General features: G+C 35.0%; 3 protein-coding genes across 4 annotated transcripts; 1 reads left to right on the top strand and 2 right to left on the bottom strand.

Annotated features, from left to right (window-relative positions):
- The first annotated feature begins 1,612 nt into the window (after positions 1–1,612).
- On the top strand, positions 1,613–8,474 carry LOC122277215 (NADPH-dependent thioredoxin reductase 3-like). The gene is made up of 10 exons (XM_043087141.1): positions 1,613–1,997; positions 2,198–2,396; positions 2,532–2,637; positions 3,339–3,604; positions 4,339–4,618; positions 5,195–5,302; positions 6,247–6,333; positions 6,461–6,565; positions 7,756–7,886; positions 8,112–8,474. The coding sequence occupies exons 1-10, from the start codon at positions 1,814–1,816 to the stop codon at positions 8,170–8,172; spliced, it is 1,527 nt and encodes a 508-aa protein (XP_042943075.1). The 5' UTR covers positions 1,613–1,813; the 3' UTR covers positions 8,173–8,474.
- A 5,703-nt stretch (positions 8,475–14,177) lies between these two features.
- Positions 14,178–15,709, bottom strand: LOC122275301 (protein MIZU-KUSSEI 1). Its single transcript, XM_043084306.1, has one exon. It carries the CDS (start codon positions 15,202–15,204, stop codon positions 14,365–14,367), a length of 840 nt encoding a protein of 279 aa, XP_042940240.1. The 5' UTR covers positions 15,205–15,709; the 3' UTR covers positions 14,178–14,364.
- A 3,105-nt stretch (positions 15,710–18,814) lies between these two features.
- Positions 18,815–22,101, bottom strand: LOC122275597 (agamous-like MADS-box protein AGL18). 2 transcript variants are annotated; one of them, XM_043084712.1, is made up of 8 exons: positions 21,665–22,101; positions 21,415–21,496; positions 21,137–21,195; positions 20,772–20,871; positions 20,352–20,393; positions 19,636–19,677; positions 19,372–19,514; positions 18,815–19,150 (listed from the first exon to the last, which is right to left on the bottom strand). In XM_043084712.1, the coding sequence occupies exons 1-8, from the start codon at positions 21,844–21,846 to the stop codon at positions 19,063–19,065; spliced, it is 738 nt and encodes a 245-aa protein (XP_042940646.1). In that variant the 5' UTR covers positions 21,847–22,101; the 3' UTR covers positions 18,815–19,062. The 2 variants fall into 2 exon arrangements, with proteins under 2 accessions (XP_042940646.1, XP_042940645.1); XM_043084711.1 differs by having other exon boundaries at positions 21,137–21,198; positions 21,665–22,091.
- Positions 22,102–27,187: the final 5,086 nt, after the last annotated feature.

The raw sequence follows: 27,187 nt of genomic DNA on the forward strand, positions 1-27,187 counted from the left end.
TACACGCGCTTTAGTGAATAATGGATATTGGAAGGGGGGAGAAGAAATACAGAGTATTTGGACAGATCAATTAACGAAAGTTGTGATAATTCTGGTTGGGTAGCTGAGCTTTCTTGACTTCATTTTAAAATTGATGTCCATCTTTCTGCTGCATTTGTTTTTCTATTGGTTTGCTGCTGCTTTGTCCTCAATAGGCCTCCCTCCTCACCAACCCTTGCTTTGTTTTCCCACTTCTTCATGAAATATATATATATATATATAATATTATACCCTCAAACTCATGAGTACTATACATGCAGGCGTGCATGTGAAAGAGATCCAACTGCCTCAAACCAGCTAGCTATGATCATATACGTATATACATATAATATGTAGTACACATGAGCAGTAGCGTCCAATGTAACTCAAAAAGTATGGCCTTTTTCTTGATTCTGAGACCTACTTGCCTACCTCTATCTATCCCATTTCTGCATATAAGTGAACCAAACTACTTGATTTAGAAGCTTATCACCTTATCGCTTACCTCTGACTCAATCAAACATGGTTGAATCCATCTAGTTGGGCTACTAATATTATATATGTAGTGGCAACATCAAATGAAGTAAGCTATCGCTCATTGGTACACCAAATATACCCATCATGTTGATATACAAGTCTGTATTAATGCATGCTGGCTTTCCCGGCCCTTTGATAGAAGAAAATGTTTGACTATTTATATAATTATAATATAACTACCTGTTGCAAATGTAAGTTGATACAGATCCAAATTCTAATTGCATTAAACTGCTTTTAAAAGGTGAATGTGTAAATATGGCAAGAAAATTAAGCTAGGTCAACAAATTCACCTTCTAGAGCTAATTCAATGCAATCAACGTAGAATTGGATCGGGATCTATCATCCTAACATCAATTTTGGTTTTGATTACAATTTCTAGTTTATATTGATTAACTAGTCGTCAGAATAATTCTTATTTTGTCAGGCATCATTTCCTAATTAGTAGTGTATTTATAAATAATGATATATTTATAATTATTTTTATAATACTTTCATAGTATTAATGGAAATGAATTATAACATGTACATTAGTACTTCATCAATTTTATTAGGATGTTACATAGGTTGATTTTAAAGATTTATAGAACATTTATATAGGACTCTTAAGAGTATTTTATCTTAAGGTATACATTGCTTAATTTTGTGATATAATTTAATTTTAAAATTTTAATTTTACAAATAAAATTTTAAATAAAAAGAGTTATAACCAGAAGGTCAGGACATAACCTTGATCATAATTCCAAAAGAAAAAAATAACTTTGATCTTGATTTCACACCGTGCAAAATAATCTGTCACGTGGCACATTTTTATTTGCACATAAAAATCAGGTAGCTTATCTGAAGTACATCCGGTTATAGGCGGCGCTCTACGCCAAGTGGCAAAACTGACAGCGGTCATCGCTGAGATTCCAAAATCGACGGTGGAAATAATTATGGAGACGGAGCAGGTCACCGAGATCCAATTCGCGAACATCGAGATCAAAGGACCCTACCTAACAGATAGAAGTACCAACATACTTTACAACTGTCCCCATAAGACTACTCGCCCGTCTACACCCTTGACAAATCACAAAGAAAATGAAGAAAAAAAATCCAAAGCGAGTTGCTCTTCTTCTTTACTTGTGCAAGTAAAACAATCATTCTAGCGCGTGTGCCACAACCCCTAGCCTTCTAACTGCAAGTCCATTGTATGGTCTGAAACCAAGCGTCCGTTGGAACGGAAAGATAGGAATCGGAGCCCCTGCGCGGAATCGCCGCCATGTCCTCCACACTCTCTCCCACCACTCTCTCCAATGCTCTTCCTCCTTTTACTCCACACAAGAACAGCCTAATTCTCCTAAACACTTGGTCCACTCGCCGACGACCTCGTTTGCACTCCGCCGCTACTCGCCCTCCCCTTCTCAAAGTTACGGCCTCCTCCACTGACCTCCAAACCTCTCCAGGTAACATAGATTCAGTCTATGTATTTGCTAAGTATATGTGAATGCTAGTTGTTACCTGTTTGGATGCCGTTTGGGAATCTGCGCTCTTGAAAATGCTAATTCTAGGCTGGGGTAGTGCTGCAATAAAGGATTTCTTTCGTTATTTCTGATGATGTTGATTATTAAAATCTGGGGAATAATAGTTATGATTTCTCTTGCAGTCGAGAATGTGGTTATCATAGGTTCAGGTCCTGCTGGATACACAGCAGCAATATATGCAGCTCGTGCCAATTTGAAGCCCGTAGTGTTTGAGGGATATCAAGCAGGCGGTGTTCCTGGAGGACAGTTGATGACTACCACTGAAGTGGAGAATTTCCCTGGATTTCCTGATGGAATAAGTGGTCCAGATTTGATGGACAGGTACAATAAAATATACATGGTATCGAACCTTTCTTTTTCACTTTGAAATGCTTGTTGTTAAATATATGTATGTGTACGAGCATTAGACTTAAAGTATAATTGTGGAATATAATTTTGACATTGGGTATTGTTTAGGATGCGACGGCAAGCAGAACGTTGGGGAGCAGAATTGTTTCAAGAAGATGTGGAAACTATTGATGTAAAAAGTAGTCCTTTTACAGTGCAAAGCAGTGAACGTAAGGTGATATATTATTTCTGCAGCTGGTTCTCATATATACATATATATATATATATATATATATATATGTTGGAATCGATTGCATACCTGACTACTGAGCTTTAAAAATAGTCAACTTGATTTAAACTGTTTCTTCGAATCTGCATGAAGATGGCCTCTTTTATTTTTTCATAAAAAATTATTTGACTTGCAAGGTGAATGTTTTTCTATCTAATTATTTTTGGAAAATTATGACTCGTTTAGACACTTGGAGCACCTCGGAATTCTATGAATTGTAGTGAACTAGTCTAAGTTAAAATGTTTTATTGGGTTTTAGGAAATGAGTGAGAAAAAAGTTGAAAAAAATATTATATAAAGTTAAAAATTTGTTTGAATATTATTTTTGTTTTGAAGTTTGAAAAAATTGTAATTATTAGATGAAAGATTTGAATATTTAAAATTGAAAAGTGTTTTTGTTTGAGTGATGTTAGAGAAGGAAATTGTGAGAAGTTTTGAGAATTTCTCATCTCATCTTATTACCCAAACGTAGAGTAAGTGTCAACTGACAACTTATCATGTCGTGGTCTTTATACCAGATAGAGCGATTCAATTAGTGGGCATGAGAATAACATATCTTGCAGTTGTCAATGTGCACATGATGCTGAGTAGGACACATTTCTGATACACATTTTTGTGAATTAATTTCGCTTATGCTTACATTTCAGGTTAAGTGCCACAGTATTATTTTTGCAACAGGAGCTACTGCAAAAAGGCTCAGGTTACCTCGTGAAGAAGAATTTTGGAGTAGGGGAATTAGTGCTTGTGCTATTTGTGATGGAGCATCACCATTGTTTAAAGGGCAAGTTCTTGCTGTTGTTGGAGGGGGTGACACGGCTACTGAGGAAGCATTGTACTTAACTAAATATGCCCGTCATGTTCACTTGCTTGTACGTAGAGACCATCTGAAGGCTTCCAAAGCAATGCAAGATAGGTGAGTTCTGGTGGCCTTTTCTTCAGTGTTTTCCTTTTGAAGCTATACTGCATATCTTTTATGTAATACATGAGAGATTTTTCTTTCCTTCTGTGTTTTTCTTTTTCAACAATAAAATGGCTTGCTATTCAAAAAAAGTGAATATACCATAAATTTTCTTCCTGCAAGTGGTTTGTTTGATGACATGAGAATTGCTGGCAGGCATATGTAGGTTCTCAGTAGCTTCTAGGAGTTGTGGTGAAGATGCTCAAATTTCTTATAGCTTCACAGCTATTTAAAGATTCCCTTAGTGTTTCCCCCATTTCTTCTTGTACTCTAAAATCTAATAATAATAATAATAATAATATTATTATTATTATTATTATTATTATTTTGAGAATGTGTGAGAGCAGAGGAGGTCTTTAATGCAAACCTCTGTCTTTGACCAAATTGCATCTCTTACACCCCATTAACAATTAGGTGGAGGGTGTGGTGATAGGTTCGATCTTGCTTATATGTGTGAGAGAAGAACGTTATTCTTTTGGTTGTCCAACTATGGGCCACCAATAAGCAATTGACAGTGGCTAAAAAGTTTTGGTTGATGGTGTGGTTATTTTTCTTTTTCTTTTTTCTGCTGGCTGCTTTGTTGATGGTAAGTTATATACTAATGAACAGCTTGTATGTGAGTTTTCAACTCCCTGTTAAACAAACACCTGAATGTTTGTTTAACAGGTTGATTATCGCGAATGTTTCAGAGTGTACAACAGTCCAAATATCACCGTGCACTTCAATACAGAGACTGTGGACGTTGTTAGCAATACAAAAGGCCAGATGTCTGGAATTTCAGTTCGAAAAGTGGATACTGGGGAGGAATCTGTGCTTGAGGCAAAAGGATTATTTTATGGTATAGGCCATTTACCAAATAGCCAGTTATTGGAAGGCCAAATTGAGCTTGACGGCTCTGGCTATGTGGTAGTTGAAGAGGGGACTGCAAAAACTTCCATTGAAGGTGTTTTTGCCGCTGGGGATGTGCAGGTATCCTCTTTAGGATTATCATTTTAATTTCTTAATTTTCAGATTGGTCCATGACCTGTCAAGGTTTATTGTGTCTCCTAGGTCCCATAATTGAACTTTACTATTAATATCTGTTATTGCTACGATTCAACTAGTGGTCATCCTCTAGGTTCAGAATTTTCATTGTTTAATCTGTAATGACAACCTGTGTCTAGTAATTATTGCGTGATGGATATATGAGGAATTGGGATTTACCCAAGAAAAAACTCTTATCAATTAGTTGAGAAAGGTCTTTTATAAGTTCAGTGGAAGCGATGCATGTTAGAATCGCTATCATCTAATCCATCTCTTGGCATGGTTGATTTAGAGATGGGCGAGTGTCAGGCATAGATTTTAGCTTCTGCTACACTTGTATTTGATCTGTGAAAATCTGTATGATGGTCAGCAAAATCTTTCTTTTCATGTTTATAAACTACAGAATGAATGTTAATTTTGTACGTAAATTAGGCACATCCAATTTGCAAGTTCATTCAGAGTAATAGTTGTTTTGCTGTTCAGTATGCAATCTTGCAACTCTAGTTCTTGTTATATTAATAGGACCATGAATGGAGGCAAGCCATAACTGCTGCTGGATCTGGATGCATTGCTGCTTTATCAGTCGAGAGATATCTTGTGAGCAATAATCTTTTGGTTGAGTTTCACCAGGTATTCAAGGAAATCTATCTTAATTTGTTCTACTTGTTTCTAGAGGTAGATGCTTTTTTACAAGTAATCAAAATTCATTAACTCCAAATGGCGCACCAAGTATGCGAGAAAATATAAGATGAGTCTCCTAAACAGAAAAAGAGAGGAGACAACAAAGATAAACTAGAAAAAGAAAACTTCCGCTGACACTATTTATCCACCCTCCTAACCCACAAAACTAAAACCACCGGAAGCCCATAAAAAAACTAACACCAATCAAATTGTTCAAGCTTAAAGGCCAATCCATGTAAAACCATGCCAATGAACTGGAACTTCGAAACATAACCACCAGCTTTGGCTCCATTAAGAATTGATACACCCCTTCCCTTGCCTCTTCCACAGTTTGAGCTTCTGCCTTTGGAACTAGTACCTTTGTTGACTAGTTTGAAGTTGGAAGTTGAATCCTCTTGGAAATGACTCACTTGGATAGCTGTTATAAGAGCCATAAACTACTCCTCATAACTTTAACATGAGATCCCCACCATCGAAGGGATATCCTTCAGAGTGTTCAAAACCCAATTTGAAGACTCCATCCCCATTGTAAAATCCACTTCTAGGCTTGGTGTCAATTCACCCCCTAGCTAACTAGTTCTTCCAGCTCAGCCTAACTTTATCCCAACCAAAGTAGGCAAAGTAATCCCTTCCTCCTGATCTCCAATGACACCAACAGCACAACTGTGTGCAAATTTCTTTGCGGATGGCTGCTCACAATATGTCCCTTTTTTTTAATTTTCTAGAATTTGTGGAATTTCTTTTTCTCTCGTATACGTCATGTGTTCTTGGGTTGTGTCCCTCTACACTTTAAATCATCAAATTGGTTTACTTATATTTGGAAAAATTGTAACATTATATTTGGCACTTATACCATGATCCCTTAAGAAACTCCTTGTGATTACATGTGATAGCCCCAAGCTGAAGAGGTCAAGAAGGAACTCACAGACAGGGATGTTCGAGAAGGTTTTGACATTTCACTTACAAAGCATAAGGGCCAGGTACAAGTTATTTATCCAAATGCTAGCATTAATCCGATATTTTAACATGTCCCTGAAATTAAGTTTCTTGTTTATGGGTTTTCTGTATAAGTCAGCTCATTGCTTCTTGTTTTTACCTCCTCTTCAGTATGCATTACGAAAATTGTACCATGAAAGTCCAAGGCTTATATGTGTACTATATACATCGCCAACCTGTGGTCCATGTCGGACTTTGAAGCCTATTCTTAGCAAGGTACATGATTTGAAACTTGTTTTAATTTTGCACAATAGTTAAATCTCAATGCTAGTTTAGTTTTGAGGTTACTATGATCTCTCACACACAATTGTAATGTGTATTTGTATGTTCTGCTATGACAGATAGAGAACAGTTTCTATGGGAAGGTGTGGTAAAACACAAAAGAAATGTTATGTAAAATCTTGATATGCATGGAGCGTCTTGAAGATTACAATTCTGTTAATAAAGGATATGGAAATTTATATATACATATATATTTTAAAAATCTTGTTTCATCTGTTGGACATGGTGCAAATCGCATTAATATCGCATTAATATTCTAGTCAAGCCTGAGGCTTCTTTTTAAAGCAAAGATCAGATAAAGTACCTTAAGGGAAGTGATGCTCATGCAGAAGCTGAATTGTATATCTTTCATTTAAAGCCTGCACAACGGACTTTTACAACAAATAGATATTTTCTTTTGTTTGAAGCCACAAATAAAACATATATACTTGATCCTAGGGAGAGTACAATCAACTATGGACCAAACCAAACCACATGCAGCTGAGGTCAATGGGTGATGGTTGAGTGAAAATCTGAAGTCCATTACCTCTGTGGAATACTATTTCAACCTGGTTTGCGCCATAAACCAGAAGGGAAGGCATGTGTACGAAATCGAACTATTGAAATAGTACAATGAATGTTTTCTGGAGTCGTGAAATCAGATCTGAAATTTTAGGACTTAATAGTGTATAATGTTAGATCTGTAATGTTCTTTCTCCTAAACGATCAACTGTTTCTTCTTTTGTTTTCTTTTTCTCTCTTTCCTTTGGATACAATTCATACACTTGCATGGGATCAAACCCATGATCTAGTCCTCCACCTGTTTTAAAGCAGAGAAGCATCGTAATTTGAACCAGGACCATTGGCCAACTATCTGGTTTTGTTTTCAGAATAGAGAACATAGGAACACATTCACCTACTGTTGGTATGCTTATATAAAATTCAAAACACAAGTTTGACAAGGATCCTTATTTGGGTAACAATATTTTTAATAGGGCTTTGCATTGTCTGCATGCCACCACCACAAGATTGTCATTATTTTGTGTTCAATGATTCATGCTTATGATATCTGTGAGTCTGTGAGAGTTATTTTGTTGAACAACTAAATAAGAATGTGCTGTACTTTTTCTCTATGTCTGGTGCAGGTAATAGATGACTTCGATCAGAATGTACATTTTGTTGAAATCGATATTGAGGAAGATCCAGAAATAGCAGAAGCAGCTGGAATTATGGGTACACCATGTGTTCAGTTTTTCAAAAATAAGGAGATGCTCAGGTCAGTTATATCTTGTCCTGTCATACTTCTTTTGTTATTCCCTCTACGTTGGTGTTCTTGAATTTTATTTGTTTGCCCTCTTAGACTCTTAGTTCTTGCTATCTGGTTGAATGCTCAGGTCGGTTATGTCAACTCTCTGTTGATATCTGATTTGATTCTTTTATTTCTTATGTGCATGGTTGTTGGTTCTTGGCAGCCACTAATTATTCCATTCTGGATATGCAGGACCGTGTCGGGCGTGAAAATGAAGAGCGAGTACCGAGAGTTCATTGAAGCAAATAAATAAGAGTATTTCGAAGGCTCTTTCCGGGTGGTGAATTTTTTTGATCCAATTTTGTTCCTTCCAAAACCGTCTTAGAGGAATAATGTGTTCAATTTTTAAAATGACATCTCATATTGGTAAAGTGTACTGTAGATGATGCAGCAAGCAGAGCAATGAGTGTGTCAATACCGGTTTTAAAATCTCCTATATTGAATTTCACTCAATTCTGTAAAGTTGGTTGTTTTCAACTATGAATTTTATTCCATTATTTTGACTACCTACTAAATAGAATAATTAAAACCCATCTTTTTTGGGTCTTCGAATTAGTTTCCTATATATATAAAATTAAGTGCCTTTCTGCTTCTTGTTTTGCTAATATTAATTAACCATTTTGTCGAATCTCACGACCTCTTGTCATTATAATTATAATAAGTTTCTTCTCCTTTTCGTTGAAATCACGACCCCTTCTAAGTTTCAATATCAATCGATGCCAGTCTTTCAGTTCTAAACGAGTGTTGGGGACACAATGCAAAACACCCATTATTGGTGATATATATTGTCCAGCATTGTTGGTAGTATATATTTTACGAATTGTTTTCGTTGTCTCGCATGCTTCCTTTGTTGTATAAGGTGGTATATAAGAGCATCAGCCTCCTGATAATGTTCCTTAAAATTTAGTTAAAAATTACATTTTTTTTTATAACTTTTTTCTTAAATTTTATTTACAGAACTACTACAGGCAACCGTTGAAGGTAACTGTGAGCGCACCAGCTTGCCACGTAAGCCAATATATTTATTAACAAAATTGTTAGGTACAGTCGGCATGTGCAAATGCGGGTAACTGGCTAGTCTACGTGGAAGTGAAAAAAAAAAATTAATAAAAACGCAAAAATGAGAACAGATAAAGCTAAAGAAGAAAAAAGTGGGAAGGTAAAAACTGATATTTTCTTCTTCTTCAAGCTCGTAGCAAACCTTTAAAATTCTTGGTAGGTTGAAACATTTCTCTACCAAGAAAAAAACTCAATCTCTTAAGATTTCATCATTAACATATTTCTTCCAAACTCATTTCCTAGATTTTTTTCAAACACATTTCCTAAATATTTTTCAAACCCATCCAGATTTTTGTCAAACCCATTTCCTAAATTTTTCTCAAACTCATTTTCAATGTATTTGTGTTGTTTCTTGTTGATCTTTCCAAATAAACTACTGTTTGTTTATGCTAGCTGGCTATGACTGCTCCCAAACCCACAATGGTTGTTGCAATACAAGGTATGTGTGGCTGCAGAGAGTAGGATCGGCCCGCCCCACCCCCACCCCCCCCCCCCCCCCCCCCCCCCCCCCCCTCCTCTCTTCTCTCTCTCTCTCTCAAGAAATCCCTCTTTCTGATATGACTTGCAAAAATACTATTTAAAACTTGATGCAATCATCCTTGAAATTAAAATTGCTTCTAGAAAATTCTAGAATCAGCATAAAGACCATTCACTGTGATACTCGAAGGGGGGAGAGAGAGAAATAGAGATAAATAAAGATAAATATAAAAATGGGAAGAGGGATGAGAATTAAATATAGGCATAAAAGTTAATTTCTAGAAAAATGACAGTTGATATTTTGTCCATTTTGAATGAAACGATTCGTTTCAATTTTGTCTACGTGTGTACCGACTACGTAGTGCTTCTCCACCTGACTGTAATAAAACTTTTTCATATACTTATAAAGAGCAATGCTACGTACAGTTTCTATTTAGAGACTGCAATGTAGACATAAGCAATTTTATGTTTAAAGTTTTTTTAAATATTCTTAAAATTATATATATATTTTTTTAATAAAAAGTCTATACATATAATCATCACTTGGAGATTGTAAATAGAATTTTTCACTTATAAATAGATCTTTTTTCTTTGCTATGAGCCAGTATGCAGCAATTCAGAACTTACTAACAGAGAGCATTTCTAGCATCACTTTGTTTTTTCTGGGAGCATCAATATTTTTGGCATCCTTGAAACGCAATGGAAATGTTATAGTGATTTTACATTTTGGAAAAGCTTCTGTCACCCTCCCACCTAACTTATCTGGTGACTGGTCTTGACACAGGGAAAGGTTCTATTCTCATGTACCGCGCGGGTCAACCACTAATGTGTATTAGAACCTGTACAGTCCAAAACTCAAACCAACTAAAAAATTACCCAACGAGATGAGACCCTGAAAGGCCTATGCATATTACACACCAACTTCAAGGAAGATCCGCTTGTGTTTTGAGTAATTCTATATATAATTATAAAGTAAATAAACGCCGCATAATCACTTTAAAAAATAGTGAGATTTATTATTAAAAAATTAAATTTTTTTTTTATATAGATCTCATATTTATTTATTTTTTTTCAAAATAATTATATAGTAATTATACAATTTACAGTTAAAAATATATTTTCTCCTTTTTGTAATATGTTCGGAGCAGCTATTGGTTCGAGTCTCACCAGGCGCACTGTTTGAATTTTATTTTTAAAGTAAACTTTTGTGCGCCTTTGGACTGCTGGGCCGCACGCCCAAGCTCGAGTGATCCATCCTCTTTCTCTCAGCACCTTGGGCTCGTAGGCCGCACGACTAGACCTGCCTTTGGAATCCCACGGAGACTTACGATATCTCAAAAATGTTTTGTCCAAAAATACTTCATCTTTCCTACCCATTTTCGTAAAACCCAATAAAAAACATGTCCCCAACTATTTCTCGAAGTTCATCAAAATTCTCACCAACCAAACATGATCGTTTTAACTAGCTGTATCAAACTCCGGAGAACTATTAATATCTGGTTCCACTTTGAGCGGCACGATTTTCTCTTGAAATATCTTATTATAGATGATTGGGAATTCATGTTATCTTCTTTTTTCCATTCCATCTCAACTATTTAACAGTAGTATAATAGTAACCCAGGCCACCCACGACCAAGATTGTGACCTTTCCCATGTGCCCTTTCTGCATGCTGTGTTGCTAATTATAATTATTACCCATTTTTTCTCGTCAGTTATTCTCGGTGATCAAAGAAGACCAGACGTAAGAGTTTTATATTCTGTCTTTATGTGCCTTTGCCAATGAGTATGATCTCCTCTTTAGAAGCCAGTGTTGATCTTTTGTTGTTAGCAATCTCTTCCATGATTCTGCCTTGTATTTCTCCCGGCCTCTTTGGGTCAGACTATTATTTAACCATATGCCAGTCTACAACCTGGCTCGATCTATGCCATTCACGAGCAGGACAAGCACATAGAACTAAACTTGCATGTTGATGTAAAATATTAAAATGGCTTCTTAATTCACTTCCAAGCTGTACTGACAAAGATAAAATTCAGATCAAAGGAGAACCATACATACAGATATAGATGTACAATAATACGAAATTAAGCATCTTTGTCTCTTTCCTGCCTCTCCACCGAAATGCGTGTGATCTACGTTCACTATACTAATGTGCAAGATAATCATAATCCCTTCACGTGGCAGAGAAATGTCGATCGTCTTAAGCTTCTCTGTGTGGACTCTAAAGTGACCTAATTTAATGATCCGATTTAACAAAAGCTCGTTATGGGTTTTTTGTTTTCATCAGATGTGTATGAACACGTTGAGAAATAAATCTCATAAATTCGGCCATATTGTTTATAGATAAGGTTTTAGACATATTTAAACAATGAACAACCATCTCTTATTGAACCGGTTTTATGAGATAAGTTAAGCTCATGAATTTCTTCATGATATCAGAGTCCAAGTTTACCAACAGTCCGTGAGAAAAACAGACTGTGTGAAAGAGAGATTATTGGAATTGTTCCACATCAGTTGTAGAATGGTCTGGTGGTCGATTTATAAGTATAAAAGAAAATATCACCTCTTGAACTAGTTTTTGAAGTTGAATGGGGCCCAAGACCACCCAATACCATAGGATGAAAATTTAAGTACAATTCTAAGCTAACGAGCATGAACCTGCCCGCTTAATTTTCTTGCTTCAAGTGCTTTTTCGTAATTCCCATTTTTCAAACAATTGCAGTCGATTTCAAGGGGACCAAAGACTTGATATTGTTTTCTTTTTTCCATTTTTCGCGGAGCATAAAGGAAATGTTGGAAAAGAATGTCAAGTACGTACAAACAAAATATGGTACTGGATCAGAGAAAATCACCATCGCAAACTATTAGTTCCTAGAGAATATCACGCACAGGCCAGGGAGAAGATATCAAAAGGGGTATTGGAAGATCCATTTGAGAAGATGATCAGGCCGAGGGAATCATATATATATATATATATATATTTGTGTATATTCTAGATATATCCTTATCTCGGACATCTGATCTAGATGAACAATAACTTTAACTGCATGGGAAATTAAGATCAATATTATACATGTCTGCAACGATTAATTGGCTGTATTTTCCATCCCATTGACCCTGGAATATTACTGAAGATGAATCCAAAGAATATTTAGAGTACTGTCACGACAAATTCATTTGGAATCCAGGGAACATTTTCCACATATCCTGGAAGATCTTAGCCCTATAGGGCTTGATGATATCCCTTCCGCAATTCAACAAAATGCTCCATCTCTTTGGCCAACCAGTCTAGTCAAATTTTTTATCATTTTTTTATCACATTAACGTCCATTTTGAGGGGACAATATGGCCGTGGGGAGGGCCTCCACTATTTCCTCGGGGCCATTGATTTGCCTGGTAGAATAGACAACCATGATCACATGTACATATTTATGAAAAATTTTATTTTTAGATGTACAAGTATCGCATAATTTCTTTGAAAAAATGAATAAATATGAGACACACTCTTTTCATAGCGATTACGCGACGTTTTAATACTCTACGACTGTGAATATAGCCTTATTCTTAATTACTTAATTAATTGCAGATCCAATCTAACAATTAAGAAAAATGTGACAGATATTCTTGAAATAATATTATGAATATATTGTATGATTGGTCTATATACCTCAAGAGAATCAATGCAATCGGTAATCAGATCGTTGTATTTAGCTGAAATCTAGTTCAAATTAAACCTTTACGTAGTAGTTTTGCCACCGAATCAATTGTTGTTTAAAACTGATCTAAAGTCCAATCAACGTTCTAATTGCTCTCTGATTAATTTTCTTTTCTATTCTTCCCTTTTCTCTCTTTTTTTCTGGGTTGGTTGGAAAAAAATGTAGTCGAATCTTACGGAGCTTCTCGCCCGGCCTGGTAAAATTGATCTCAACCATTATGCTAGAAAATCAACGGTTTTGCTGAACCTATTACAAACTATTGTTCCAACGGTTGTAACTAAACCAATATTGTTAACTTTGGAAAAAAAAAATCTTGCTTGCAATCCAACAAACATATATGATTTCAGTAGTACTTCAATGTTTTGGTGATCAGTCTTTGTTCCAAACAGCAGTACTGCAATGTATTAATGTTTTCTAATTTCCTCACTGCCTGATCTAAAAACTGCAATATTCAACTGGATTGATCAACAAAAGCTTGTCCTCACAACACGTTCTCAATGATTACGGCGTGGCGCACGACTAATCCGCACTCAAAACATTAATTATAACGTACAACTTTAATTTATCTTAAGTTGTCTTTCTTTTTTGGTTCTCTTTGCAGCTTTTCCGAACATAACGTAACCCCAAATCCTCCATTGTTTTTTCATTTCACAACCTCATCTTCATTCTTACTCAAAATATATTAATCTATATCATGTCGTGCGTGGTTTTGGGGTAGAAGACAATTAGACAGGCGTGCCCATGATCCTGCAAAAACTCCCCTTGATTTCATGCCACAAAGTTACCAACCCTATGCAGTACTCAAGCCTCGAAAAAATGCATCGTTTTACTCTACACGAATCAGATCGGAATAGATATCATGCATGCATGCATGTATATTTACCAACTTTAGAGATTATTTTGGCCATGGGATTATTGACTCGGAGAGATCGTTTTAACATAATGTATGCATGTGTATTGTATAAAGCTCCCCCTAAAAAAAAGGAAGAAGAAAAAGGAACAAAGATATCAAATCACATGGTAATATGCATAGAGAAAATATACCATACAACGGAATTAACTAAACACAGCTTCTTTCCTAAATTTAAATCCCCCAACTGCCAACAACATAATACATGACTAGTCTTCGATAGCCTTCTTAAATTTCCTTTAATATTTTTTTTTTTTTTCTTGATGCGTTTTCATCGTTGGCTCTTCATATTCTGAGAAGAAAAATACTAAGTTCAGGCCCTCCATTACCGTCCGGATTCATCATGTAAAACGCCTCGGAATCGCGACTTCCGACTACTCGCTCAAATCTCGCTCGCATATACAGCATCTCCCCTTCCGAGCCACCACTTTTTTTCCCGTCATCCACCACAGGAATCACTCCGGCACCGACCGAAACGCTCTGCACCGTACCCAGGACGTGCCAGTCAAACTCCCCGCACGCGCGCGATACCGCGTACCCGCACTTCCTGCCATTGCAATACATGGTCCACGTCGGTTCCTGGAACAGCTTCCTGAACCGACCGGGTTGATTAGCTGGGCTAACCTTCTCGCACTCGAGCGCGATGCGAACTAGACCGGAGGACATCTCTTTGACTAAGGATGAAGTTGACATGGCGAGCTCGAGGAGTAGAAGGGGTTCGGAGCGGGGATCGAGCTGGACGGCGAAGCTGACGTGGCCGCGGCGGAGACCGAAGAGGGTGCCGGTGACTTTGCGGCCGATAGAAGGGTTAAGGGAGAGTTGAGAAGGTATTGAGAGCCATTTGCAGGTAGGGAGGATGGGGGGGAAGGAGAGGAGGCTGAGGAGGGAGCGGAGGAGGGAGGATAGCTTTTTGGTGTACTGAGGTTTGCCGGTGGGAGGGTTTTGGTCCCGGTCCCGGTGAAGTGAGATGGGGGAGTATTGTTTTGCGATCAGGAGGTTGTCGGAGATTTCGTCGGCTTCGGGCGGGAAAGATGACGAAGAACGAGTATGGTTGGATGGGAGGATCCTTCTGGTGCTTCTGGCGGTGCTGGTGGTTCTTTGGAGGGTGAATTCTTGGTGTTTCATGGTACACGGATGGAGGAGAGAGAGGGAGAGGGGGGGAGGGGGGTGAGATGGGATTCTGAGTGTTATGCCTCCGATCCTAAACCACAATGGAAGTGAAAAATTTGATTGAATTCTGGAGACAGAGAGAAGGATATATATTTGTGTAGAGTTTTGTGTTGCCTAACACAATGGAATGAAAACTTCAATCGAACTAAGCCGAGAGAGAGAGATGGCTGCAAGTGGGGGATAGCTCTGAACACACTGGGAATAAGAACTTCGATGGAACTTTGAGAGAGAGAGAGAGAGAGAGAGAGAGAGAGAGAGAGAGAGAGAGATGGCTGCAAGTGGGATGGCTCTGAACACAGTGGGGATTAGAACTAATTCGATGGAACTTTGAGAGAGAGAGAGAGATCAGAGGTTTCTGGGGTGGGAGAGGGGGAGGCTAGAGGCCGACAACATGATGAAGGGTGTCCGGAGCTGGCCAATATAAAGGGAGACTATGGAGGCTTGTGGTGATGATGATCATTTCTTGGGACATTTATAGTCTGCTTTCGGAGACTTTTGTTCTTTGGAAGTCCCTACATACCCACCATAATGCTCGATCTCACTATTGCCTTCACCTTCCATCATTCATCTCCACCATCCAGTTTTCTTGGGTCCCCTTTTAAAACATTCTCAAAACTAAATCCACGGGTCAATACTCAATGCCCACCAGTATATACAACACCTCCGACTTCTTTTTTCCTTGCCCTTTACCCAAACCCTCCTTATGAATTTGATCCCGACCTCGTTTAATGTACAGCTTTTACCAAACATATAAATATATATATATATATATATATATATATAATTAAGAGCGGTTCCTCTGTCGTGATTCACTGCATCAACCTGAATGATATTTGGCTGTTGTTCAAGAGATCAGTGATCTGCAGATAGGATTTGATTGATATAATTGTCATGATCTGTTGTTGACAAGAGTGTGTTAAGATTCTTGGTCATATGATATTTTTCGACTTCATGTTGACCGTTGGATTAGAATCACAAACACATCACAAGTGGTTGAAACATGATAGGAGACTTTAATTAGAAGTTTATCCAAAACCCTTATTTGAAGGGTAATTCCTTTTAACGATCCCCAAGTCCAAACTACAGTTGAAAACAAAACAAGCTGTCCTTCTAGCATTGTTATTGAATTATATATATGTAAAAGATAATTTTAATGAAAGTAAGATGAATTTAGATTTTAATTATTTTATTTATATAACTCTCTATATTGGAATAGCTACTTTTTTCTTATATAACAATAAAATAATATAAGATGAATTTGATTTTAACTATTTATATCAAACCTCAGCATTAAATTATCTATTTCGTTATTATATAATAAATAATTAATAATTTAATTATTAATATAGTAATAAATAATTCACGTCAAATTTTCTTGACATACAGTAAAATAAGATCTGAGATAAGAGAGAGAGAGAAAATAGAAGTATTGGCTCATGTATACAATAAAGAAAAATAAGATATGAAAATACGATAAAGAGTTAAGGAAAAATAATAAGATAGAAGCATTGGCTTATCTTAGTGCTATCTGTGAGATGTGAGAGAGAGATAGTAATAAGATCTGAAAATATGAGAGAGAGCTAAAGAAAAATAATAAAATATAGATTTGTTTGGTATACAGTAAATACCAAATTTGCTTTTTACTTTTCATTTATTGTAGGTCAAAGTTAAAAATTTTAGAAATAGATAATCCAATTAAACTGATTTTTTCTTTTAATAAATAAAAGGTTGGATAATTTTAAGATATGAATAAACCAATAAGGATGCTCTTAATAGCCTCTCACGGGCAGGCAATTTCACACTCCTCTCCTAATTAAATAGTTTTTTTTTTTTTTTTAACGATATGTTGCTTGTGCTAGGCCATTCAAAGTTTCACCACTGAGAATGTATTTATTTATTTCTATATATTATAATTAAATGATAAAAGAATACGTAAATAAGAGATAGGGAGATGCTGACAAACACTCTTTCATAAATAAATAAATGTTCTATACCCCTTCTCCGCCAAGATAGAGCCACACAAAGTGGTGATTTTTGTACAATCCAATAAAATGAGTGTAATCCCATAACAAAGTGGTGATTGATGAAGCGACTACATGTTGGGAGATGCACTGAGAAATGTACTCCTTGCTTCTGGGACACTAATCTTCTTCGAGGTTTCCCTCGTGAAGACGAAGGAATCTTCGTTTAGACTGGATCGATTGATGTAGTTTGGCATTATCATGATGGGATGGATACCCTTTGCGGCTGCTCCAAGTCAGTAGTGAAAGGATTATCTGTGAGATTATATCGCAAATGGGGAATAACCAGACACAAATGGCCTTCAGAAACAAACCTTTACTCGAGTATTTTGTTTACTTGAGTGTCATCACTGTCATGGTACGTACTACTGAAATATATAATAGTGAAAAATTGTATTCATCGTCCTGTTTTCCTTTTTTCAATCTATATTTTATAGTCAATTAAAACGGAGGCAATATTGGAAAATTTTCGCGGATTTATCTATTTAAGAGCAAAAGAAATTGATGATATTATCGTGACAATATATAATTGCTTCGAATCACATAAATTATTGCCTTTAATTAATTCAATTTTCATAAGAGGGTGTTTATTATATAAAGAATAATATTAAATATAGTTATGAATTATACAAATATCGCATATCTATTTTTTTTTAATAAAATCTATTATTTAAAAATTAATTTTTTTTTATATAGATCTTATATTTATTCACTTAATTTTAAAAGGAGTGCACAGCGCAGTACTCCATGACTATCATTTCTCATCTGTGTTATTACTGTTGAGGTCCCTTATAAGCTCGGTCGTGACCATCGATCTCATCGGTCCTTGTGGGTGCCTGCTGGTGGATGCATGAATATGGATAGAGCTAGGCCAGGTCATGAAGTGACGAAGGAGGAGCATGATATATATGAAGGTCAATGCAACCATATGTTGCGTTATACGTCACTTAGTTTTGTCCCCATCCATTTGGAGATCCAAACGTTAATATTTTTTTAATATATGCTTATGAGTATGTGTGCTTTTTATAAAACTAATATTATCATTAATGTTATTAAAATTAGTAGCTCTCTTTTGGGCGGTTCCCAACTAAGCATATGTTTTATGCATGCCTTGTCCAATCATATTGGTGGCCTAACAATTTCTTTTGAGGGCCGATCAAAGGGATCCCAAAGCTTGCCACGTGGGCAGACTAAGCACCAACCCAGCAGCCATGAACATTGCTTTCAATATGTGCAGTATAGATCATATATATTTAATTGATTTGCATCAGCATCCCCATTGTTTAAACTAGGTAGGATAGAGGCTTTAAAAAAATAAAGTAGAAACAAAGTCTCGTTATGATCGAACATCGTGCGGTTGAGATTATTTTTTAATGTTAAAAGCAAAAGAAAAGATGCAAAATAATCATTGACTATATATATATATATATTCAGGTCCCACATTTGATGTGTGTAGTTTAATTCAGAACCTATAATCTTGAAGTTGCTCTGGAGATCACAAAATTTAAGGCAGTTCTTCTTCTTCTTTTTCCTCCAATCAGTAATTCAGTTCAAAATCACATCCATTTTGCATTAAGAGCCTTGTGCATAAATGAACAGAAAAGCTTACAGCTTCCATGTCTTGGAATACTTATCATTTACAGAAACCAAAAAAATTCCTGAATTTAGCTCAATCCTGCTGTAATGTCTACATCATGCCAAAAGAAGAAAGATTAACTGCTTGTAGCAGCCAATACACGTGAAGTATGGAAGTTCTCTAACTGCAAAACACGATTTCTTGTAGTGAAAAATGTCACTCCGAGGCCACTTGACTCCCTGAATCATTGCACATGTGTTTGATCTTTTGTGCTTTTCTCTTGCGACGAGTATCTGCTGACAATCTACGAGGTAAATGTTATTTTTGTTAGAAAAAGCAGAAGGTGTATATCAAATATGAGTCAAAAAAGGAATGATTTTAATTGAATTTTCATTCAACAGTCCATGGTTTAATTGAACTCATCTTAACATTAATAGGGTAGTTGGAAGCTTTCTAACATAGGCTACTAGCATATATAGAAGAGAAAACTTGGAGATACTGAACTGATGCGAACTTGTGACGTACCCCAATTGCAAACAAGTCTCTGAATGCTCATTTTCCTCAGATGAGGTAGAAACAGCTTTTGAACCTGCTTGGGAAAACATCCTATCCTCAGGCTTGAATTCAAGGAAAACTGACTTGGAGATGCTTCTTCGTTTTTCCTCAAGCTGTTCATATTTAGGGGCAACAAACATCAGTGCAGCAGATTTATGTTGTTCACACGGTTTTATGCAGAAGAAATGGTTCTGATGTGTATGTATGCATAGTTGAATCAAGTTTAATTCTCACCTGTTTGCGCAGGGCCTCATTCTCCAGCATGGCCTTTTGCTCCTGAGGGTAACATAAAACCAAATCCAAGTTAATTCCAATAAAAAGTGAACCGTAATCCAAAAGAGCATGTTATTAATTTCCACTTTGATATTGTCATTAGCCTTTGTTTCCAAGGTAATGAAACTTCAATATGCATTTCTAAATTCTGAAGTGAATGAGACACAAAATTCCCAAAAGAAAAAGTAAAAAAAAAGGGTCTAACAGCATTAATTTTATTTTCCAAGTTTCAAATTGCAGTCAAGTTATTGCCATCCAAAGTTCCAAATTTTCTTTCAAGTAAATTCTGTTGTGCCGAAATATGGAACCATGACTACAAGGGATAAGAGAATTAGTTTAATCATGTGCAACATTTATTCACAACTGAATTCTTGAAATCAAGTCTCCAACCCAAAAAGAATGGTAGAAAAGATTAGACTTTCATGGTACTTAAACATTAAAAATAACTCTCTTTTTGGGCCTTGTTGTGCTGGTTGGATTATCTGGCTTCATTTCTTCCTCAGTTAAGCAAGTAAAAACTTTTGGTTGGAAAAGTGTGGCACTTTATTACTCAAGAGAATCATAAAAAAATGACTAGTGGAAATACTTTTTAACAGGTCAGATCCTCAAAAAAAGCAACCAAAGATTAAAAGCAAAAAAGAAAAAAGGGCTGCACCCATAAAACAAGCCTAGTTTACCTGTAATCTAGACTTCTTAAGTTGCTCCAGAAGTACTTCCTCCTGCAACAATAAAGGCAATGAAGTTCCATGCAGTTTGAGAGTTTTGAAAGAAACCACATATAAACACAGCTTTAAATTGACAGTTTGGCTACCATTTAACAAAATGAAGGACTGATTAGGGCTTAAATAGGTGCATATATGAAAGGAATCAGTCCTTCTACATACCCATTTGAAAAAAATTAAAAGAAAATCACATCTAAGTGCGCATTATATTATCCACATGATTGTTTCATCATGTAACAAATATCTGTGGAATTGCTCTTAAGAGTACAAAATTACAACTGAATTCTATAACATGGAAGGCTGATTTCTCAAATAAGCACATTCAATTTAGACAACAAAAAGAAGTATAGAGAAGTAAAGTCTAAAATTTAGCACCTTCTTGTCCTTCACCGATAATACCCCTTCACTCAACTGGTCCTCTAGGTCCTGGAGCTCATTGAAGTTTAAGCCATCCAGCTCCTTTCCCAACATCCGCCTATAAGATCAGAGAGATATACATAGGAATAAGAACTAAAGGAAAAACAAATTCCAGAGGTTACTGCTCTAGGAAAGTGTTTGGATACCAATAAAAGTTGAGACTTTCCAGGAAAGTAACATCACCAATTGAATGAGCTTCTTTTTTCATTTCTTTTCTTGGGTTCCCTCATTCTATGAATGAGGTTTCTAGCCTAGCACTGGAACAATCCCATATCTTAGATAATTGCGCAATGAAATAAATAAAAATAATAAAAATAACTTACATATATCCCAAACGCAACTTCGCTAATTCGTCCTTAACTGCATTCATGTCATCTTGTACCTGCTGTTTATTCAACAGAACAAATTCAAATGTAAATAGAAACTTCAATCGAGAAAAAAGAGAAATTTTAAATATGCTATACAAATTTGAAATAATAAATGTAACAAAAAAAAAATACAAACCATATCCATGATCATGACCATGAGTCATGTCTGTCATGACCATGGGCTAATTGTATCACAAAACTTAACAAAAAATAAATAACTACAACAAACCTACCTCTGCCGCATGCTCACGCGAAGGATGTTCTGGATAATCTACTTCCAGACTCCTGCTGTATCTTGAAAGAATGTGTTCCATGCTTCATAAATGAGAAAAGAAGTTCAGTGAATGATATAATATATGCATATATGATTGTATAACATTTTATAATTCCCTTGAGTCATTTAATAAAAAGAAAAAGAAAATCCAAGAAAGTACAAATAATGTTTTTTTTTTTTTTTTGGAAAAAAAAAAAAAAAGTATGTACCTGTTGCTGGAAAATTCATAGAGTTTTCCTGTGCTAGAGAAAATAATGACTGCAACCTCTGCGTCACAAAGAACCGAGAGTTCCTTGGCTTTCTTGAGCAACCCACTTCGACGTTTCGAAAACGTAACCTGTCGGCTGTTCAGATTCTCTATCTTCTTGATCTCAATTTTCCCTCTACCCATTATTATTTTCCTTCTTTCTTTCTTTCTTTCTCGCCGCCGTTCTGATATTTTTCCTTCCTCTTCTCCAAACAGCACTACAAATACCAGAGAAAGAGGACGAAAAAGAAAACACAAATCGCTATATGTAAACTGCGTTGCTTGAACAGATTGGGATTCTCAGGGCCTAATAAATTAAGGAAAGTGAGACCAAAATTAGGATACGAAATATAAAGGTGACAGATACAATACTATATGGGGCAATTAACCAAAAATGGCATTTTTCCTATTTACTTGAGCAATGTGTTCTTGTCATTTTTGGAACATTTGGTCATGGGAGTGTTTTGAGGTAACATGGAATTGAAAAGTCCAATCGATTCGGTAGTCTTTTGAGAAGAGATGGTCGCATATTACGTGGATTGGTGTGATTTCTTTTCTTCTTAAAATTTTTTTCTCTTTTTTTGTGTAATAATAAATATAATTTTAAAATATATCAATTACACGTAATTTTTTTAAAAAATTATAAGATTTCATTATTAAAAAATTTATACACCACCGTAAATATCATTTTTCTATTCATTTTAGAGACGTTTGTTTTTTCTATAGTCCATTGGCCACATGCCTTGGTACGTACCTACAGCTTGCATGAAATCCAAACATGGCTTTCGCGCAGTCTTGATAGAAGATTCCTTTTGAATACATGAAAAGAAAATCTATTCTTTCCAAAACGCAACCTTAGCATATTTTAGGCAATAATTTGCCTGTAACTCAAGTTAATTATCGGTACTCAAAAATGAGATGGATTTTTTTGGTTGTGACAAATTAGGAAAACTTGCTGTTTTTGAACGGTTTTTAATTCCTAAAAAAGAAAACATGATTAAATCATAAGATATATATCTGTTCAATGCTAGTATTTCTTTTACTAAAATTGGTATTATATTCTCAAGACAGTCTGAGTTGGATCCTTATTAATTGTGAAATTAAAAGACAGCTTCTTTTTTTCAAATATTAAAAAATGTTTGAATATTTTTCATTAATGTACTAAATTATGAAATAGAAATAATTCAAAGAGTTTTGCTACGTATAAGCGAATTCGCATACTAATCTGTATACTAATATTGCTGCCTTCATATTCAAAATTCAAATTTGCATCGTTTTTATTAAATTTGACTTTCTGACTAATCACATTGAATGGATACATATATTAGTGCAATAATCTCTTACAACCATATTTTTTCTAATTTAAATAAATTATATATCAACATATATATTTTTATTTTTCTTGAAAATAACATTCAATTCATGAAACTCAAGTATGAAGTAGATGAAATACATTCAATGTTCATGGTATGATCGTTTCTATTTCCAAGCAAAATAAGGCTCCGTTTGAATATTGAAAGTGTTTTATTTCATTTAATTTTATTATTATAACTTTTTCAAATACATACACAAAATATAATAAATCATTTAATTTTTTTAATTTTAAAAAATAATATTATTAAAAAAATAATATTTTTAATAATATTTTATTTAACTTTCATCTCAACTAATCTTGTATCAACTCACAATCCAAACGGACCTAAGAGCAACTTCATTCGCCAATTGCCACCCTCTTGATCTCATGGGTTACTTTCCACTCTATCTTTATAAGGAATGTTCTTGCTTCATGTATGTTGTGACGCCCCCAAATTCTGTTTGGGATCGGACGGACATTTGAAGCATCGAGACATGCAACACAAGGTTACTTGCCCCCGTTCATGACATATAAGATGCAATGTTCCTAACATACATCTAACATTATGCAATATTCGCAGCGGATAATTTTTTTTTTTTTAGCAATACTATGCACCAAATTGAAAAATATCTCAAATGCTTAAAACATACTTCATACATAAAGACCCATTGAATAGATCACAACACTAGTCCAAAATGGTTATGATCCAAAAAGTACTAAAGATGCAACTCCATTGTACAAGTAGTAATTTACGTTAACTACTATATTAACATTGACGTCGCACCGTCGCTTAGTCAACTGTGTCTAGTTGATCAGCTCCTGATTCTCCTTCAGGTCCTGTAACAAGATCTACCATTCGGGGGGAATGGTAGTTGGGACTACCAAAGTGAGATTTGATTACAAATCTCAGTAAGTTAACAAAAAAACTTCCACACAAGCTAATGATGCATGCATGACAGTAAAAGCATAAATGCATAATCAAATTCATAAGTAATTAAAGTATAACTTGGCGTACAACATAGCATAATTAACATAACTTAAATTGAAACATGAACTGATCTTGACTAGACATGAACTTGATCTGAAACTTGACTTAACATGAAAAATACATACTCCACAGTTGTTGTGGCCCCATGTATTCTACACAAACTTGACTTAACATGAAAAATACATACTCCACAGTTGTTGTAGCTCCATGTATTCTACGTGTAAATACATACTCCACAGTTGTTGTAGCTCCATGTATTCTATACAAACTTGACTTAACATGAAAAATACATACTCCACAGTTGTTGTGGCCCCATGTATTCTACGTGTAAATACATACTCCACAGTTGTTGTGGCTCCATGTATTCTACACATCACAATGCAGTTAAATACATACTCCACAGTTGTTGTGGTCCCATGTATTCTACACAAACTGAATGTACTCAAGATGAAACGTGACTGGAATACGAAAGGACTGGAGCCCTGACGTAACATAACGTGATTTGAACATAACTTGAAATATATGACCAATTTGAGATAGAAACATTTCGTAACATGGCATAACATATAATAGACAATATATTTAACATGACATACTTGTAATGTACAGTAATACATGACAGAATATATTATGTAACAGATAAAAATTGATGACAGAATAAATTCTGTATAATAGATTATTACGTGATAACTTGGCATGGCATGACATATATGATAACATATATACATACACTGTAGTTCCTTTACTTAGCACACATACACAGTAGACTGCTAGTAAGTTAAAAGCTAACTTACCTCGATCTCCGCGTTTCTTATAAAACTTCAAGTGCGACCACAAGGAACTGTAATTAGTGATTCTAAAAATTAAAACTAAATCACTAAATATTTGAAATATGGAAAATACTAACTTAAAGAGTAAAATTTTCATTTTACTCTCTACATGTGGGAAAATGACTGTTTTACCCATAACTTAAGGATTTTGCATACTAATTCCAAAAGTTTCTAAAATTTACATTGCTCATGTAAATTTTGTCCTAAACTTAAATATCAACTTAGAAAAATTTAAAACAAAACACAACTATGAAGAACACACTATGGCCGAAACATCCATAGGCCATTTCCCTTGATTTTTGTTGCAATTCCTTCTAACTTCAAAACTCATGCTTAAACCAAAATTTTGCAACAAACATCTTCCAATCCTAAGTTCAAAACTATACTTAAAAAGTCCATTTAGAAAAAGCTAATAATTAACACCAAACTTTTTTTTTTTGTAAAAAGATCCAAGCACTTGAATTACAAGTTTTGACCTTAAATCAAAACATCTCCAAGAATTTCAAAAATCAAATCTTACTTCTAACATATTCATATTATCATCCTAACATCAACCATGCTTTAAATCATCAAACTAAAGTCACCAAAATCACAAAATAACATTTGGAGTTTTTGGTTTTACACTTAGTCCAAAAACAGAAACTTTTTCCTCAACTAGTTTTGATAAATCTCTTTATCTATGACTTATAAACATATGATCTTCAAACCAAACCATTACATGGTTTAAAAAGATGTCCTAAAACATATATATAAGCTTCTAATTCAAGATCACATAGTTAGAAATTAACCAAAACATAAATTTAGCCAAGAATATCCATACTTTGGCTTATTTGAATATCTCTTTGCATAAAATTTCATATCTTTGAAACTAACACCAAATATCTTCAAAATAATAATATAACATGTATATAAGATGCTTAGAATCCTCTAATAAAATTATCAAAGTCATTGGAATAGGTTTAGACCACCAAAAAGTTAAACTTTCTTAAAACAGAAACTGTTTTTCTTCTTACAGTTTCTAAGTTTCTAAATTTAAGAAAATCTTTCATCAAAACCTTTAATCATGCAAAAATCCTCAACCAATAGTCACATATACATCTTAACAATACTCCATAAAAATTTCGGACCAATATCTATCCATTAGCTTGGTCAAAAACTCCAAACTATAACATATTCTCCAGTTTATCTCCCAAAATGACATTTCTATAGTTTACACAATATTTGACTGACCAAATGATCTTCAAATGGGGCAAATAAGATATCCATGTAAATTAGACTAAAAAATGAACAACTTATATGAAGAAGACTTTATGATAAAACACTTACAAAAGCTTCGAAATGTGTGTGCAAAAGACCTCCTAAAAGCTGTCCGAGAGAGAGTGTTTGATATTCTTTCAATGGAAAGTGTAAATGAAGATAATTTCGTAGGGAGAGGTGGCTGGAGATACTTATGGATGAGATATGGAAGAGATGAGGCTGGAGTTGAGAGTTGAGTGTAGTTTTCTCCTACCCAAAATATCTATAAAATATTATCTCATAAAATTCTATCCAATAGTATCTACAAAAAATCAACTTAAGATATTTTTATCTAATAATATCTATAAAAATCAACTCAAAATATTTTTACTCAATAATATTCATGAAAATTACCTCAAGATATTTCTTTTTATCCAATAATATCTACAGTTTTGAACAGACGTTTTGTCCGAAAATATGAAAAAATGTTATTGCGCCATAAGACTTTAAATAACCCTTCGAGTCTAATGGTACAAATCATAATACATTTTGACACTTCTAACTATCTCCAATAATCAAAAACACACTTCTGATACCATATTAAATAATAACACTAACTATGTAGTTAGACAAAAACCTATACGATTAATGGATTCGTGAAAACTTATGGGGTTTTCACGAGGTTCCTAAAGTTAATAGAAATTTCACAATTGAATTTCTAGCGGGCTGTTACATATGTTATGCCCATATGTGCTTCCATTAGACACATTACTCTTCGGGCCTTTGACTCGTGTATACATCGGCTTTGATCCCGGGAAAAAATACTATCTTCTATTTAAAATGCCATTTTGGTAGCTTCATAATTTTCTAAAATTCATATGATTCTGTAATTACGCAATCGAGATACAACTAACTAAGGGGTATGATGCGATTAATCGATATAAAAGACAATTTTCTGGAACACCATCTGCCTCTCCTTGCTATGTCATATTGCAGTAACTGCACGCTCCCTTTACTCTAGCAGGAGTAGGATTAGTACACAAATCTCTTGCTGCATGGCATCACATGGCATCATAG

The sequence above is a fragment of the Carya illinoinensis genome, chromosome 9 (genome assembly GCF_018687715.1).
Source record: "Carya illinoinensis cultivar Pawnee chromosome 9, C.illinoinensisPawnee_v1, whole genome shotgun sequence".
In the NCBI taxonomy this organism is placed as follows: Eukaryota; Viridiplantae; Streptophyta; class Magnoliopsida; order Fagales; family Juglandaceae; genus Carya; species Carya illinoinensis.